The following is a 14,360-nucleotide window of genomic DNA, read 5'->3' on the forward strand; positions in this document are numbered from 1 at the left end:
TCAAACAGCGTAGAGTGCTTGAAGGTATGAAAGCCTTTTGACAAGTCGGGTGCCACCAACACTGTCCTATTTCACGGCCTGCTGTGATTGAATCCTCGACTAATATGTGTGGAGATAGCGTGCACCGCTGTTGCCGTGCTGCGCTGCTTACGGAACCCATGATCATGATGCGCAACTGGATAGCTATTTCTGATGCTGGGCAGGAGTGAAGCTTCAAGAGTCTTTAATATGGACGACAAAAGCGAGATCGTTCTGTGCGATTCACGTTTGTCCCAGCGCACGGTGGTAAAACCACTGATCTAGCGGCGCGAAATTAATAACTTGAAAACGAATTGATTACTGAAATTTTCCACAAACACAGCCTGTGTCTGTGGGTAATAATGTGCCAAATATGAACAATATCGGCTAATGTTTTGGTATAGCCCCCATATAACGGTAACTTCCGATTTTCCGTATTTGGAGGATTTAAGTCACATTTTCGTTGCAAATTAGTTGTAATTTTGTACTTAAGGTCCCTAGTGGTCTCAAAATATTTCCACCAAAAATTATGGACATGGGTGCACGTTTTGATATAGTCCCCATGTAACCGTACCTCCCGATTTAAGGTATTTTGAATATCATGACCACATTTCTCAACCGTCTTGGCTGTTATTTTGCATTTTGTGTTCTCACTGAGTGTAAAATCTTCATACAAAACATTTTCAATGTGGATTTATGTTTTGATCTAGCCCTCTTTTATAGTACCCCCCGATTCCCTGAATTTTTACTTGTTATGCCATATTTATTACCGGATTTAGCTATAATATGGTATTTTAGGGTCTCGGGGGTAGAACTCCTCCTTGTCTCATTGTTAACGCCAAAATCCTGGGTCTCTGAGGTCCTTGTTGGCTTCTGGCAACTCAGGCTTTTCCCTATTTCATTTACTCTTTTTCTTTCTCACTGCCGTTCACCTACTTATATATGTATGCGTGTCGTCTGTGCTTTCTCGGACTTTCATACTTTTCTTTTTGTTCAACACAAATCACTTGCAATTCAACCATTGTTACATTCGGTAAGCATCGATTTTCAACTAATTCTCTTCTACCTTCTTTCAATAAAAAGAACACTTTTTCTGTTCAAAATCACAAATTGATTCCGCTTTGTTTTTTCTTTTCTTTTATTCTTTTCACGCAATCCAATCTGGGAGAAATATTGTGTTTCCAACAATATTTCTTTGGTTCGGGTTCTAAGGTTTTCACCTTCTACAGGAAAACATTCAACGCTTCAAAATTGGTGTTTTCATTTGGTCCTTCGAGCCGGATATAAAGCCTACTCGAAGTTTTCTGTTCGAGTTTGGATTTACCTACTACTATATACAAATTTTATTTCATCATTTCATCCATCAAGTCTAAGGTAAGTTTGTGATTTCGTTCTTTTATAAAAGTGCAAATTTTTTACAAACAAAAGTGCATTTGCCGTCGGCAAAACGTCTTTTCATTCCGTTCAATACGCGATTTCGGTGGAAGAGTGTCGGTTTTTTTCTTCTATTTTCTAAGAGAAAAGTGCAATTGTGTGGTTATTTTAATAAAAAGACAATAAATTCTCTTTAATTCGTTAAATTCCATTGCATTTGTTGTTGCATTTACAAACAAAAAAATAATAAGAGAAGTTTTTTACTCTTTTTTTCATTCCATAAAACATAATTGCATTATTTCTCCTTCTTTTGTGCTTTATTCCCGCATAAATTCGAAGTTTCGCGCTGCATTAATTCGTGTGTGTTATTTACCAACAAGTGACAACAACAATTATTATATTTTCATTATTCTCTCATTGCATTCCTTCCCGCTGGTGATATTTCAGTATTTTTGTTGTTGTTACTTGTTTTCTATTCCCTCTCATACGATCATATGCTAATAGAGTTCTACACATTGATTTTCTACTCTTTGAGCACAATTAAAATACAGGGTTGTCAAAATCGACAAAATTCGACTTTGATATTTTGAAATTCGACTTTCACTCAGGGTTCTCGAATTCGATTTTTTCTTTCCAAATAATATTAATTATTTGCATTCTTTCATATTTTTTTGATATTTTCTATTCAAAAACAATTAAAATTACTTAATTTTCATTCGCATTGATAAGATAAAATATTTTTTGAAACATTATTCTTGTTTTTTGAAAATATTTTATTTTTAAACGTATAATTATTTTTTCATATAATTATAAGTGTGATTTTAAGTACAAGTGCATTTACTTATCATAAAAATAATTGTGTAAAAGATCTAATTTATTCGCAAATTCTTGAATTTAGATTTTTTCACAATTTCAAGGATTTTTCATACATTTCTGTTGTTTTAGTTGTCCGCTTTCTCTAAAACTGACAGTATTTTCCAAAGTTCTTTGGCTTCATTATCACTTTTGAATACTTTTCCTTGATTTTTTCGCCATTTGTACAGCAAATTTCTGTGCTAAAGCTGTTTTTATCTCAACTTTTTTCTCGAAAGTTCCAATTTCCGTCTATTCGACGTACATTTGTTACGTTTTTGTTCATTTTTCTTTCGATTCGAAGTTATTCTCAAAATGTCTCTAGATTCGTTCATTCGTCTAGCCGACACCCTCGTGGGATTTGACGCTGATCTGGCTAATAATATTCTTCCAGTCAACTCTGTTCACTTAATTCGGCTTCATACCGAGGAAATAAAGTCCTTATGGACTAAATATAAATCAGAGTATGACACTTTCGTCAAAGACTATGTTTCAGAAGCCCACGAGGAAGAAGAATCAGGTGACGAAGATCAAGCTTCTGAACTGGACACAATTCGCGCTAAGTTCAAAACCATTTACCTTACTTATTGTAAGTGTATTGCCAAATTGTCCGAAATTTCAGACGAACTGCGGGCAGATGCTGCTCCTAAGCAATCTCCAGCCCAGTCTAGTCCAGTTCCTCAATCCCATTCCTCCAACATTCATTCAGGATATTCTTTCAATTTGCCACCTTGCGATCTTGAAGTTTTTTCAGGGGATTCTATGGCATGGCCCACATTCCGTGACATGTTCACGGCTATGTACATAGATAACTCCCGTCTCAGTTCTGTGGAAAAACTGTTTCATTTAGTCCAGAAGACCAAAGGTGAAGCGAAAGAGATCGTTCAAAAGAGTCCTCTTACCAATAGTGGTTTCTCCCAAGCTTGGTCCAATCTTAGCGATCGCTATGAAAACAAGCGAGTTCTCGTCAATGGCCAGCTTAAGGTCCTATTCAATTTACCCACTGTTCATTCCGAGTCCTCTCAGGGTCTAAAACGCCTTCAGCGCGATATAAATTCCTGCATTTCTGTCCTGAAGACCTATGATATTGATGTGAAGAGCTGGGATCCGATCTTCGTCTTCTTATGTTCCAACAGACTGCCTGATTCAACACTCACGCTTTGGGAACAAACTCTATCTGACAAGTCCAGTATTCCACGGTGGGCGGAATTGGACAAATTTCTGACCAACAGGTACCTAACGTTAGAGTCTGTTTCCGAGATGCGTAGAGGTGTTCCTGGGTCCAGTCATAAGGAAAATTCGTCCGAAGGGAAGTCGAAGCCTTCCAAGAAGTTAAGTTCGTTCCAGAGTAAGGTCTCGGATCCAAAGTGTCCCTTATGTCCGAATGAGGTTCACATTATTCGAAAGTGCCCAAAATTCCTAAGGATGAATCCTGATGTTCGCAGTTCAGAGATAAAGCGACAGGGGTTATGTCTCAATTGCTTCTCAAAAACACATTCGGTCAAGAATTGTCCCAGCAAACATAACTGCTATACTTGTAATAAGCGACATAACACGCTTCTTCACAAGATTCCCGCCAATTCCGCTTCCTCCGTACCGTCTTCTGTATCTAACACAGCCTCCAATTCAAATCTCAATCCCAATTCTGCTTCATTCTCTCGTTCAGAAATACAGTCCACTAGCAACGGAGTTGGGAATGTGCAAAGTTATTTTTCGACTAATACCCAGGGAGTTTTGTTAGGTACAGCTATGGTACAAATTGTGCACAATGGTGTAACTTATTCAGCTCGCGCTCTATTCGATTCAGGTTCAGAGGGCACATTTATTACGGAGCGTTTGTTCAATCAAATCAAGTTACCCTTCAAGCGTGCAAATGCACAAATTTCCGGTTTAAACAATTCCAATTCTGCCAGTGTACGCAAACAGTGCACTTTCATTCTTTCCTCGAAAATTGACCGCAAGTTTGAGCTGACTGTGTCTGCGTTTATTATTCCAAAGCTTTCGGGTAATCTTCCAAGCCATTCTCTTCCGACATCGTTCTTCAAGAATCTTCCAAATATTTCGTTGGCTGACCCAAATTTCTTTAAGAGTTCGCAAATCGACTTGCTTTTCGGTAGCGACGTGGTGGCTCTCTTCTTGCTCAAGAGACCATCTTCGGATGGATCTTAACAGGTCCCATTGGCAAGAGTTCATCCAGGTCAGTCAATATTACTTCAAATTTCTGTGAAATCTCTTTGCATAAAGAGATTTCACGCTTTTGGGAGGTGGAGAATCTTCCAAGGAAGAACTTCTTATCCCCTTCCGATCAACTGTGTGAAGATCTTTTCAAGTCCACTACTACCAGAACACGTGAGGGTAGATATGTTGTTCGGTTGCCCTTCAAGGAGGCAAATGCTGATGGTGTAGGTTTGGGACATTCCAGGTCCAGTGCTATGGCTCAGTTCCTTAGGAACGAAGCTCGACTTATGCGAACTCCCGAGTTAAAGGGAGAGTATGGTCGAGTGGTTCGGGAATACAGTGAGCTGGGCCATATGCACTTGGTATCTTCTTCTAGTTCTTCCTCCCGTCCCAATTATTATTTTCCTCACTACGCGGTGGTCAAGCCTGATCGCGCATCCACAAAGGTTCGAGTGGTCTTCAATGCGTCCTCTCCTTCTTCAAGTGGTTTGAGTCTCAATGATATTCTTCATACTGGTCCAATTCTACAATCCGACTTAACCATGCTGATTCTAAGATGGAGGTTTTTTCGGTTCGTATTCAATGCCGACATCGAGAAGATGTATAGGCAAATTCTAGTTCACCCAGAAGATGCTAAATTCCAGAGGATCTTATTTCGTTCTACTCCAAATGAAGATGTTTAAGATTTTCATTTACAAACAGTAACATTCGGTGTGAATTCAGCACCTTACCTTGCCATTCGTGTGCTACACCAGTTAGCTGATGATGTTCTTTCTGAGCTTCCTAGGGCGAGCGATATCCTTCGCAATTTCATGTACGTCGATGATGTTCTAGGTGGTGCACACTCAATTTCGATGGGGATTTGTTCAATTCAGGAGTTACAATCTGCTTTAAAATCCGCAGGCTTCTCCTTGCGCAAATGGACCGCAAATACAAAAGATATTCTAGCTGATATTCCGTCCGAACATCTCCTTCACAAGGACTTTCTTGAGTTCGAAGAAAATAGTACTGCCAAAATGTTGGGCATACGATGGGATGCTCGTACTGATTCGTTCTTTTTCATGGCCAAACCATTTTCAGATTCCGTCACGTACACAAAACGTTTAGTCCTTTCGCAAATAGCAAAATTGTTCGATCCAGCAGGTTGGCTATCTCCTTGTGTGGTTTTGGCAAAAATTCTGATGCAGAGAATCTGGTCGTCTGGTATCGAGTGGGATGAGACTTTATCCCACGACATAGTTTCAGACTGGCTGCGTTTCCAGGCTGATTTTCCTTCCATCGATAAAATCAGAATTCCACGCTGGGTACATTTCACTCCAGCCACTGTTCAATTCCACGGTTTCTGTGACGCGTCAGAAAACGCGTATGCTGCGGCGTTGTACGTTCGCATTTGTTCTGGTGCTTCTGTTTCAACGCACCTAGTCTATTCGAAGACTAAAGTAGCTCCCTTGAAAACCCTGTCCATTCCGAGACTTGAGTTATGTGGAGCAGCACTTCTTTCAGAGATGATCGATAGCCTTCTTCCGCTGTTGGACGTTCCGTCTTATTCCATATTCTGTTGGACGGACTCCACAATTGTTCTTTCGTGGTTAGCTAAGCCACCTTGTTTCTGGAAAACTTTCGTGGCGAATAGAGTTTCCAACATAATTCAAGTTGTTGATTCTTCCAAGTGGCGTCATGTCTCTTCCGAGACGAATCCTGCCGATCTGGCAAGCAGAGGCGTTCTTCTGTCCGACCTAGTCGGTAATGACTTATGGTGGCAGGGCCCTCATTGGTTGCGCGATTCATCGACAACGTGGTGCGCAGGTAACGTTACAGTTCCGGATACCACTCTGGAGAGGAAATCCATCCAGGTAAACTTCGTTTACTTTTCCGAATTCGACGACATTCTAGCAAGGTTCTCTTGCTTCGGCAAGGCCCTTCGTTCTCTCGCTCTTGTCTATCGATTCATCTCTCGTACACATCCAAGGCAACGTTCCAATTCGGTCCCTCAATCTGGTCCTTTGACTAGTGAGGAGTTAAACCTGGCACGGAATCGCTGGATTCAAGTGTGCCAAAAAGCATTCTATCCGAACGAGTATAATGCATTATCTGCTGAACGCTCCATTCCTGCTTCCAGCTGTATTCGAAACCTTAATCCTTTCCTAGATTCGGAAGGAATAATTCGTTCAAGTGGCCGACTTTCTTCCTCACCTGGCTTATCTTTCAATGAGAAACATCCCATAATTCTTCCTTCCAATTGTCATTATTCAAAGTTGCTTGTTTCATTCGTTCATTCGGTAACTCTTCATGGTGGAAACCAGCTAGTTCTGAGAATCATTCGATCTCAATACTGGATTCCGAAGGTCAAGAATCTCATCAAGGTTACCATAAATAAATGTAAAGCTTGCATTCTTTACAAGCATCGTTGTCAGCGACAATTAATGGCTGCACTTCCTCCAGAAAGAACTGAGTTCTCTCGTCCGTTCACCCGAACTGGTCTTGATTTCGCAGGGCCTTTCGATATAAAAACCTATTACGGTCGTTCTTGCCGTATCACCAAGGGATACGTATGCGTTTTCGTGTGTTTCTCCACGAAGGCTATTCATCTGGAAGCCACATCGGATCTTTCGACATCCACTTTTCTTTCCGCGTTTCATCGTTTCGTTTCACGAAGAGGTTGTCCTTTGGAGTTATATTCGGATAATGGCACAACATTCGTAGGTGCTTCGAAGCTCTTAGCTCGGAACTTCCTTCAAGCCACTCGGGATAGTGTTGCAGCCCATTATTCTCTTCAGCGGCTGTCATGGCACTTTATCCCTCCAGGGGCTCCACATATGGGTGGTTTGTGGGAAGCAGGGGTTAAGAGCTTCAAAAGTCACTTTCGAAAATTCGCAGGTATGATGAAGTTCACCTTTGAAGAGTTTTCCACGTTGCTTTGTCGCATAGAGGCTTGCTTAAATTCGCGCCCTCTATCCCCGATGTCTCAGGATCCTTCCGACTTGGCTGCTTTGACTCCAGGTCATTTCCTTATTGGGACTCCTATTCTGGTTCCCGTTGTCCACATGCTGATATTTCTTCCATTTCAATTCTAAATCGCTGGGAAAAGCTTAAGGCAATTCACCAAACTTTCTGTTCTCGATGGAAGAACGAATACTTGCGTGAACTTCAGAAGCGCAATAAGTGGCAAACTTCCGAGCCCAACGTCACCGTCGATTCATTAGTAGCCGTCATCGATGACAATCTTCCACCGAACGCGTGGCGTCTCGGCCGCATTTCGAAAGTATATATGGGTTCAGACGGTCGTGTTCGAGTCGCGGATGTAGTTACCCAACGGGGAACTATAACCCGGCCCATCACGAAACTCGTCGTAATATCCGCCCAAAACTAATGCTTTCTGCCGATACCCTTATTCGTTCTGATGTCCAATATATAACATTCCGTTATATTCGTTCCGATGTCCAAACTATAACGATCCGTTATATTCGTTCCGATGTCTAACCTATAACAATCCGTTATATTCGTTCTTTCTACGTCTAGTAGAACAATATGCCGAGATCACCTTCCCGTGCGAGGTCCGTCATCCGTTCCAGCGTGGAGAGGCAGCGTCCATCCTACTCCTGCCGCATCTGCAAAAGCCGTCACCCGTTGCGACTTTGCCACAAGTTTCTGGCCATGAGCACATCAGACCGCATTGGCGCGGTTGAAAAATATAAATACTGCCAGAATTGTCTGGCTCACGAGCACTCCCACGGCGACTGCTTCTCCTCTCGAGGTTGCAAGAAGTGCCACCGACGCCACCACACGCTACTTCACGTCCAACAGGACAAGAAAAAGGACCCCGTGCCAGTTCGCCCCCGTACCGAAGGAGGAAACCGTTCGCCGGCAGAACCGTCGACATCCAAGGGCAATTCCACCCCGACGCTGTCCGCTCTCTTAAGGCAAAACACCGTCATCCTGGTACCCACTGCCGTGGTGAAAGTTACGGATGGCAACGTCAAGGCATCAGCGAGGTGTTTGTTGGATTCTGGTGCCTCCGTTAGCAGAATTTCGAAGAAGCTGGCGAGTTCCTTGAACTTTACCTCACTAACAATGGATGGGGAAACGCTTTGCCCCCTTATCTTGCAATCCCAGTTCGATTCCGAGCGGCAGGTGGAGGTGATGCTAAAGGTTTACAGCCGAATCAACCTCAAAACCCCGTCGAAGGCAATACCTGAAAACATCAAGGACAACTTCCAAAATCTTTATCTTGCCGACTCCAAATTTTATGAGCGTTCCTCCATCGATATCATCCTTGGCACTGACATCTACACCAAGGTGGTTTGTGAGGGATCTATTTCCAAGCCAGGTTTACCCACAGCAATGAATACCATTTTCGGCTGGTCAATATTCGGACCGTACACATCCTAGTTCCAGCATCTTACTCTCTATTCTGAGTCATCTCTATTATTGTCCTAAAACCCTGAAATAAACTATGAAGTTTTATCCTGAATTCTAATGAAAAATTTGCACTCATTGTTCTTATTCTGATTTTTATGAACGAAACACAAACTTTCCTTTTCAGCTTCATATACATCATCCATAATATACATATTCGAATTTTTCTTTCAATAACTATCACTTCGATTACATTACATTGTAATCCGGGAAAGTACACACGACACGAGTTCTATTCTTTCATTTCATTGCAGCATTACTGCAAGGTGGGCGGCAATGTTAACGCCAAAATCCTGGGTCTCTGAGGTCCTTGTTGGCTTCTGGCAACTCAGGCTTTTCCCTATTTCATTTACTCTTTTTCTTTCTCACTGCCGTTCACCTACTTATATATGTATGCGTGTCGTCTGTGCTTTCTCGGACTTTCATACTTTTCTTTTTGTTCAACACAAATCACTTGCAATTCAACCATTGTTACATTCGGTAAGCATCGATTTTCAACTAATTCTCTTCTACCTTCTTTCAATAAAAAGAACACTTTTTCTGTTCAAAATCACAAATTGATTCCGCTTTGTTTTTTCTTTTCTTTTATTCTTTTCACGCAATCCAATCTGGGAGAAATATTGTGTTTCCAACAATATTTCTTTGGTTCGGGTTCTAAGGTTTTCACTTTCTACAGGAAAACATTCAACGCTTCAAAATTGATGTTTTCACTCATGATAGGTCCATATTTTGATATAGCTTACATACAAATGCCCAGCTAAATTAGTATTAATTTCAAGCAAAATCCCATATTTTAAAAGTGCAGTTATCAGAAGATTTGCAAATATTTGCAGCCCTAATGTGGTTATTCCGTATCCAAAGAGTCCAATTTAATTCCCCAAAAAATAATCGAACCCAAGTTCGGCCAAAAAATTATAAAATTTAAAAAATTATTTTTTTTTTTAATTTATTGCTATATAACTATGTACCTTCTGACACGAAACAATTTTTTATAATTTAGGTCACACCCTCCGCTATCAATAAAAAATAAATTATGTTCAGTTTTATTACGAATTTATTTAACATTTAAACAAATATGAGGAAAATTTTTTAGCAACAAATTTTTTAAAATCTGATGCAGCAAAATTTGATAGTAAATAACTGAGTGAATATTTACAACAACAAAAATGAAAAAACAAAATTTTTGTCAGCAAAGTGTCTGTAATCGAAACAATGGAAAATATTCCTCAATTTTATAGTTTGATTTTTGGACTTTCGCGCCGCTAGATCAGTGGTTTCGACCAGTGTGCGTCGTGTGCAAAATATAATAATACTGTGCGTAATTTTTGGGTCATGAAAAATTTACCATATTCTGACACACCAGCGTGATTAAAGACCAACAAAGAGGACATGCGTCTTGGCGGTTTTCCCATCACTTTCACAACTCCTGAATTCCATCTGCCATGATGTTCCAACGGGTTTTCTGCATTAATCAATTTTCATCTAATCACATCTTCTAATAAATTACTCAAAAAATTAGAGTGAAGAAATGAAGCTGTAATTTTGAACTTTTGTTCAAAGGAAAGGATCTAAAGTCCTGGATACAAAAGAAGCCTCGCCGCCTGCCTCCCTTGCCTTGCTTTATTTCTGACATAATAAAAATAAATGAATATAGAAGAAAAGGGCAACCTAGTTCGAAATTGGCTCGGCCTTCTTTATTTATTTATTTTTATTATGTCCGAAATAAAGCAAGGCAAGTAAGTCAGGCGACGAGGCCTTAAAGCCTGGGTCATAAGCTAGCTCGCCTGATTGCCTTGCTTTCCTGTTATCGTAGTAAAAAATAGTAGCTTCTTGCAATTTCTGGAACTGAACACAAAAATAAATGCAATTATTAATAGACCAATTGTTTTGAACATGTGTATATTAATTCCTATTTATTGTTGAAAAACGGGAAAATTGGTCAAGAAGTCTTATGACATTTCAATGAAAAAATAGCAATGAAAATGATGTTATCAGTAATATAAGTCTAAAACAAGTCTAAATAAAAAGTTTTCGGTAATATGAACTTTCAAAATTTTGGCGGGTGGTGTAAATGTCATATGACATGAAATTTTCCATCGTTATATATTCGCTAATATGTGCAATATTGGAGATTTTCCTTACGCGATTTACTCTGTGCGCCCACACCTCCGTGGGAAGATATGGAATGTTTTTATTTCGTGTCATATGACATTGATAGATAGTGTAAACTACCCCTAATGGGTACTTTACACGATATGTTTTTTGCATATGAGTTGTCACTTCTCCCATACAAAATGTATATGCAAAGTGAAAAATAATTAATCCTTTATTTAAGAAATATTGTTCGTATAAACAATATCTGTTCCTTTTGCTTACAAAGTTGTTGTGGACGAATATCCAATAGTAGGTGGATGAAAATCCAAGATATTACTTCAATCGACAAAAATCGAATGACAACTCTTTATTTAGCCAAAGAGAGAATAAAAACAAACGATGGACACTGAAAAGTGGCGCCAATTTTTAGTACATTCTCATTAGAATTTGACATCTTTCACTTTGTTCGAAAACACAAAGTTGCACTTCTGCTAAATGGTCAAGTTCTAACGAAAGAAATGAAACATTACAATTTGAAAAGTGAATTTAATTCGTAATTAAACATTGCCGGCCACCTTGAAATATCCAGCGATGTTTCAACTTAATTTCTAGTTCTTTAGTTATGAGTACATATTTATGAATATTTTACATTAAACGGCGGAACCGTCAATAGTGAGCATCTTAGCAATTTCTTTCCTTTTTGTACATTTCTTATAATATAAATGGCTCGGAAAGCCCGTGTGGTCCGGAGGACCCAGACTAGTAATAGCTGAGAGTAGGTTGTCTTATACCATTTTTCTACTATATGAAAAAAGAAAGAAACCAATTTATGTTCATCACGAACAATTAATTTTAATTAGAATGATTAACTTATTCCTTCGTCGTGATACAACACCGTGTTACTTTTGCACGAATTGAAGACCACGGTTAACGCACGAAAAAACGTTTTATATTAAACGACTAGTTTACACGAAGTGCGAGAATTGTTCGATCAGAAGAACCACAAAATCATCCATTTGAATATCGTGTACCGATAACAACTGTATGTCTTTTTGAATATTTCATCCAAATACTATTCCACTTCTAAGAGATAGTATTTGTATAAAAGCTTGAATGTTTTCAGTTCCGAAATTGGTAAACGATAGTCAAGGAGATTCAAGATTACGTTGAAGAAGATTTGTACAAAGTACTTTGACGTAGTCAATAACACTAAATTCAAAAAAGGGCGAATGCTTCACATGAACATGTGGCAAAATTAGTTCAAATATTTCCTTTCCTGTATGAAGTGCATTTCGAACTTTTGTTTTCCTCATGATTTGCATATCTCACTACTGTAGAATATACTCTTATAGCTGGAGAAAGCGGACCAGTAATGATCCAACCAAAAGCTGTATTTTGAGCAACCAAAGAACCCAAAACATTGAACTCAATTCCTTGTAAAAGGATTTGAGAATAATGGTCAGCACCTATTAGAATGTCTACTCGCCTGCAGTCGAATAACTGTGGGTCAGTCAAACAAATATTTGGAAGGCGCGAGTATAATCCCTTACCAATGGGAGTCGAAGGCAAATTTCCTGAAATGCAAGGAACTACCAATGCATTAAGTTTTATGCGAAACATTTCATCGCTTGTGGAACCAATATCAAATGAACAGCACTTGTTGGATCTAGCGGAAATAGTTTGATGAACCCCTGAAATAGTAGCCGCTGTTGATGTGGTAGGAATACCAATTTTTTGTTGTAACTCCTCAGTAATGAAGGAGGCTTCTGATGCAGGGTCAATAAGGGCACGAACTGGGTGTGAAACTCCCTGGTGAACAATATTTACCATAGCCGTTCCTAAAACGACATTTCTATTTTCTGCTACATGAAACACTTGTCTATTTGTCGAAGACGTACCAGACGAAGAAGTTGAAGTATCTGCGTTCCGAACTGAAGAACACCGGGAGGATACAGGTGTGCTCGAACTAGAATGTGACGAAGTCGTAGATTTTGAAGAACCTATTTGAGAAGACATTTCACGATGTAACAGCGTGTGATGTCGCCTGTTACATTTGGAACAGTTATGTTTACTGTGGCATTTATATGCTTCATGACCTGTAGCTAAACAATTTAAGCAACACTCGTGGCATCGAAGTGCCGAAAAGCGACTATCGATAGACAATCTTAAGAGCTTGGAACAGTATCTTAAGGGGTGAACGAGATTGGGACACAGAATACAAGATCGACCTGAAGAGGTGAAAGAGGAATTGGAAGGGCTTAGTTTGGTAAACTTGCTTACTTTTGTACTCTGATATGTATTAGTGGATTCAATTCCCCTAATGTCGCGAAGACACGTAAGCGTCTGAGTTCTTTCTGTAAGAAAGGTATCTAAATATTTCCATGAAGATATGGCCGGTTTATGTTTAACATTTTGTTCCCACAACTGAACAGTCTTTGTGGGTAATCTTTGAATACAAATGAAAACTAACATGGGATCCCAATCTTTGGTCGGAACATCATACATTTCCATAGCAGAAATGCAACTATTTATACCCCGCTGCAATTGTTTTAATCCTGAGCTAGATTCTATATTATGGACCGGAAGGTCGAACAATAACTTCAGTTGGTTATTTACTAGAATTCATTTATTGTCGTATGTTTCTTTTAAAGCATTCCAAGCTAAATTGAAACTCCTATTAGTTAAAGGAATCTTTGAAACGATATCTTTGGCGTCGCCACTGGTTTTCTTCAATAAGTGGCATAGCCTTTCTATGTCACTCAAGCGCTTGTTGTCAATAAACAATGCCGAAAAAGATCCCTAAATTTAGGCCATGATAGAAAATCGCCATCGAAAATGTCGATATCACAGGGTGGATGGTTAAAACTGTGGAAAATAGTATCACTATGTGAAGCGGATGAACTCGTTTGAAAACTTTCAGAAAGAAGAAATATTTCGCCAGAACTGGGAGAAGAATTCATCGCCCTAGCTCGATTTTCATCTATTTTCAGATTGATTATTGCAATTGTATTTATATACGCCTTGAAAGCTACCTGATATTTACACTCTGCTGATGTTATGCCGTTAAGATCGGGCTTATCAGCAGTTTTTAGGAAATTAAGACATTCGTCAAACATCTATTTTACTTTTTTCCACATTACTTTAAATTCGGCGGCCTGAGCTTCAAGAATATAGATATCCAGATCTTCATCTCGGAGAGAAGTGAAGTTGGAATCAAACGTAATGAGAGCATCTGTAGCCCTGATGAAACAGTCTAGAGGAGTAACCGACATTACGATGAAAATCGAACTAAATTTTGAGTGAAATCGAAATAGTAGCCGCTGTTGATGTGGTAGGAATACCAATTTTTTGTTGTAACTCCTCAGTAATGAAGGAGGCTTCTGATGCAGGGTCAATAGGGCACGAACTGGGTGTGAAACTCCCTGGTG

General features: G+C 39.5%; 1 protein-coding gene across 1 annotated transcript; it reads left to right on the forward strand.

Moving 5' to 3' along the window:
* Positions 1 to 2,559: 2,559 nt before the first annotated feature.
* LOC141386737 (uncharacterized) lies at positions 2,560 to 4,413 on the forward strand. The gene has a single exon (XM_073955657.1). It carries the CDS (start codon positions 2,560 to 2,562, stop codon positions 4,411 to 4,413), a length of 1,854 nt encoding a protein of 617 aa, XP_073811758.1.
* The last annotated feature ends 9,947 nt before the right edge of the window (positions 4,414 to 14,360 follow it).

This window comes from Musca autumnalis, unplaced genomic scaffold, assembly GCF_047663935.1.
Source record: "Musca autumnalis isolate F117 unplaced genomic scaffold, ASM4766393v1 scaffold_5, whole genome shotgun sequence".
Taxonomy (NCBI): domain Eukaryota; kingdom Metazoa; phylum Arthropoda; class Insecta; order Diptera; family Muscidae; genus Musca; species Musca autumnalis.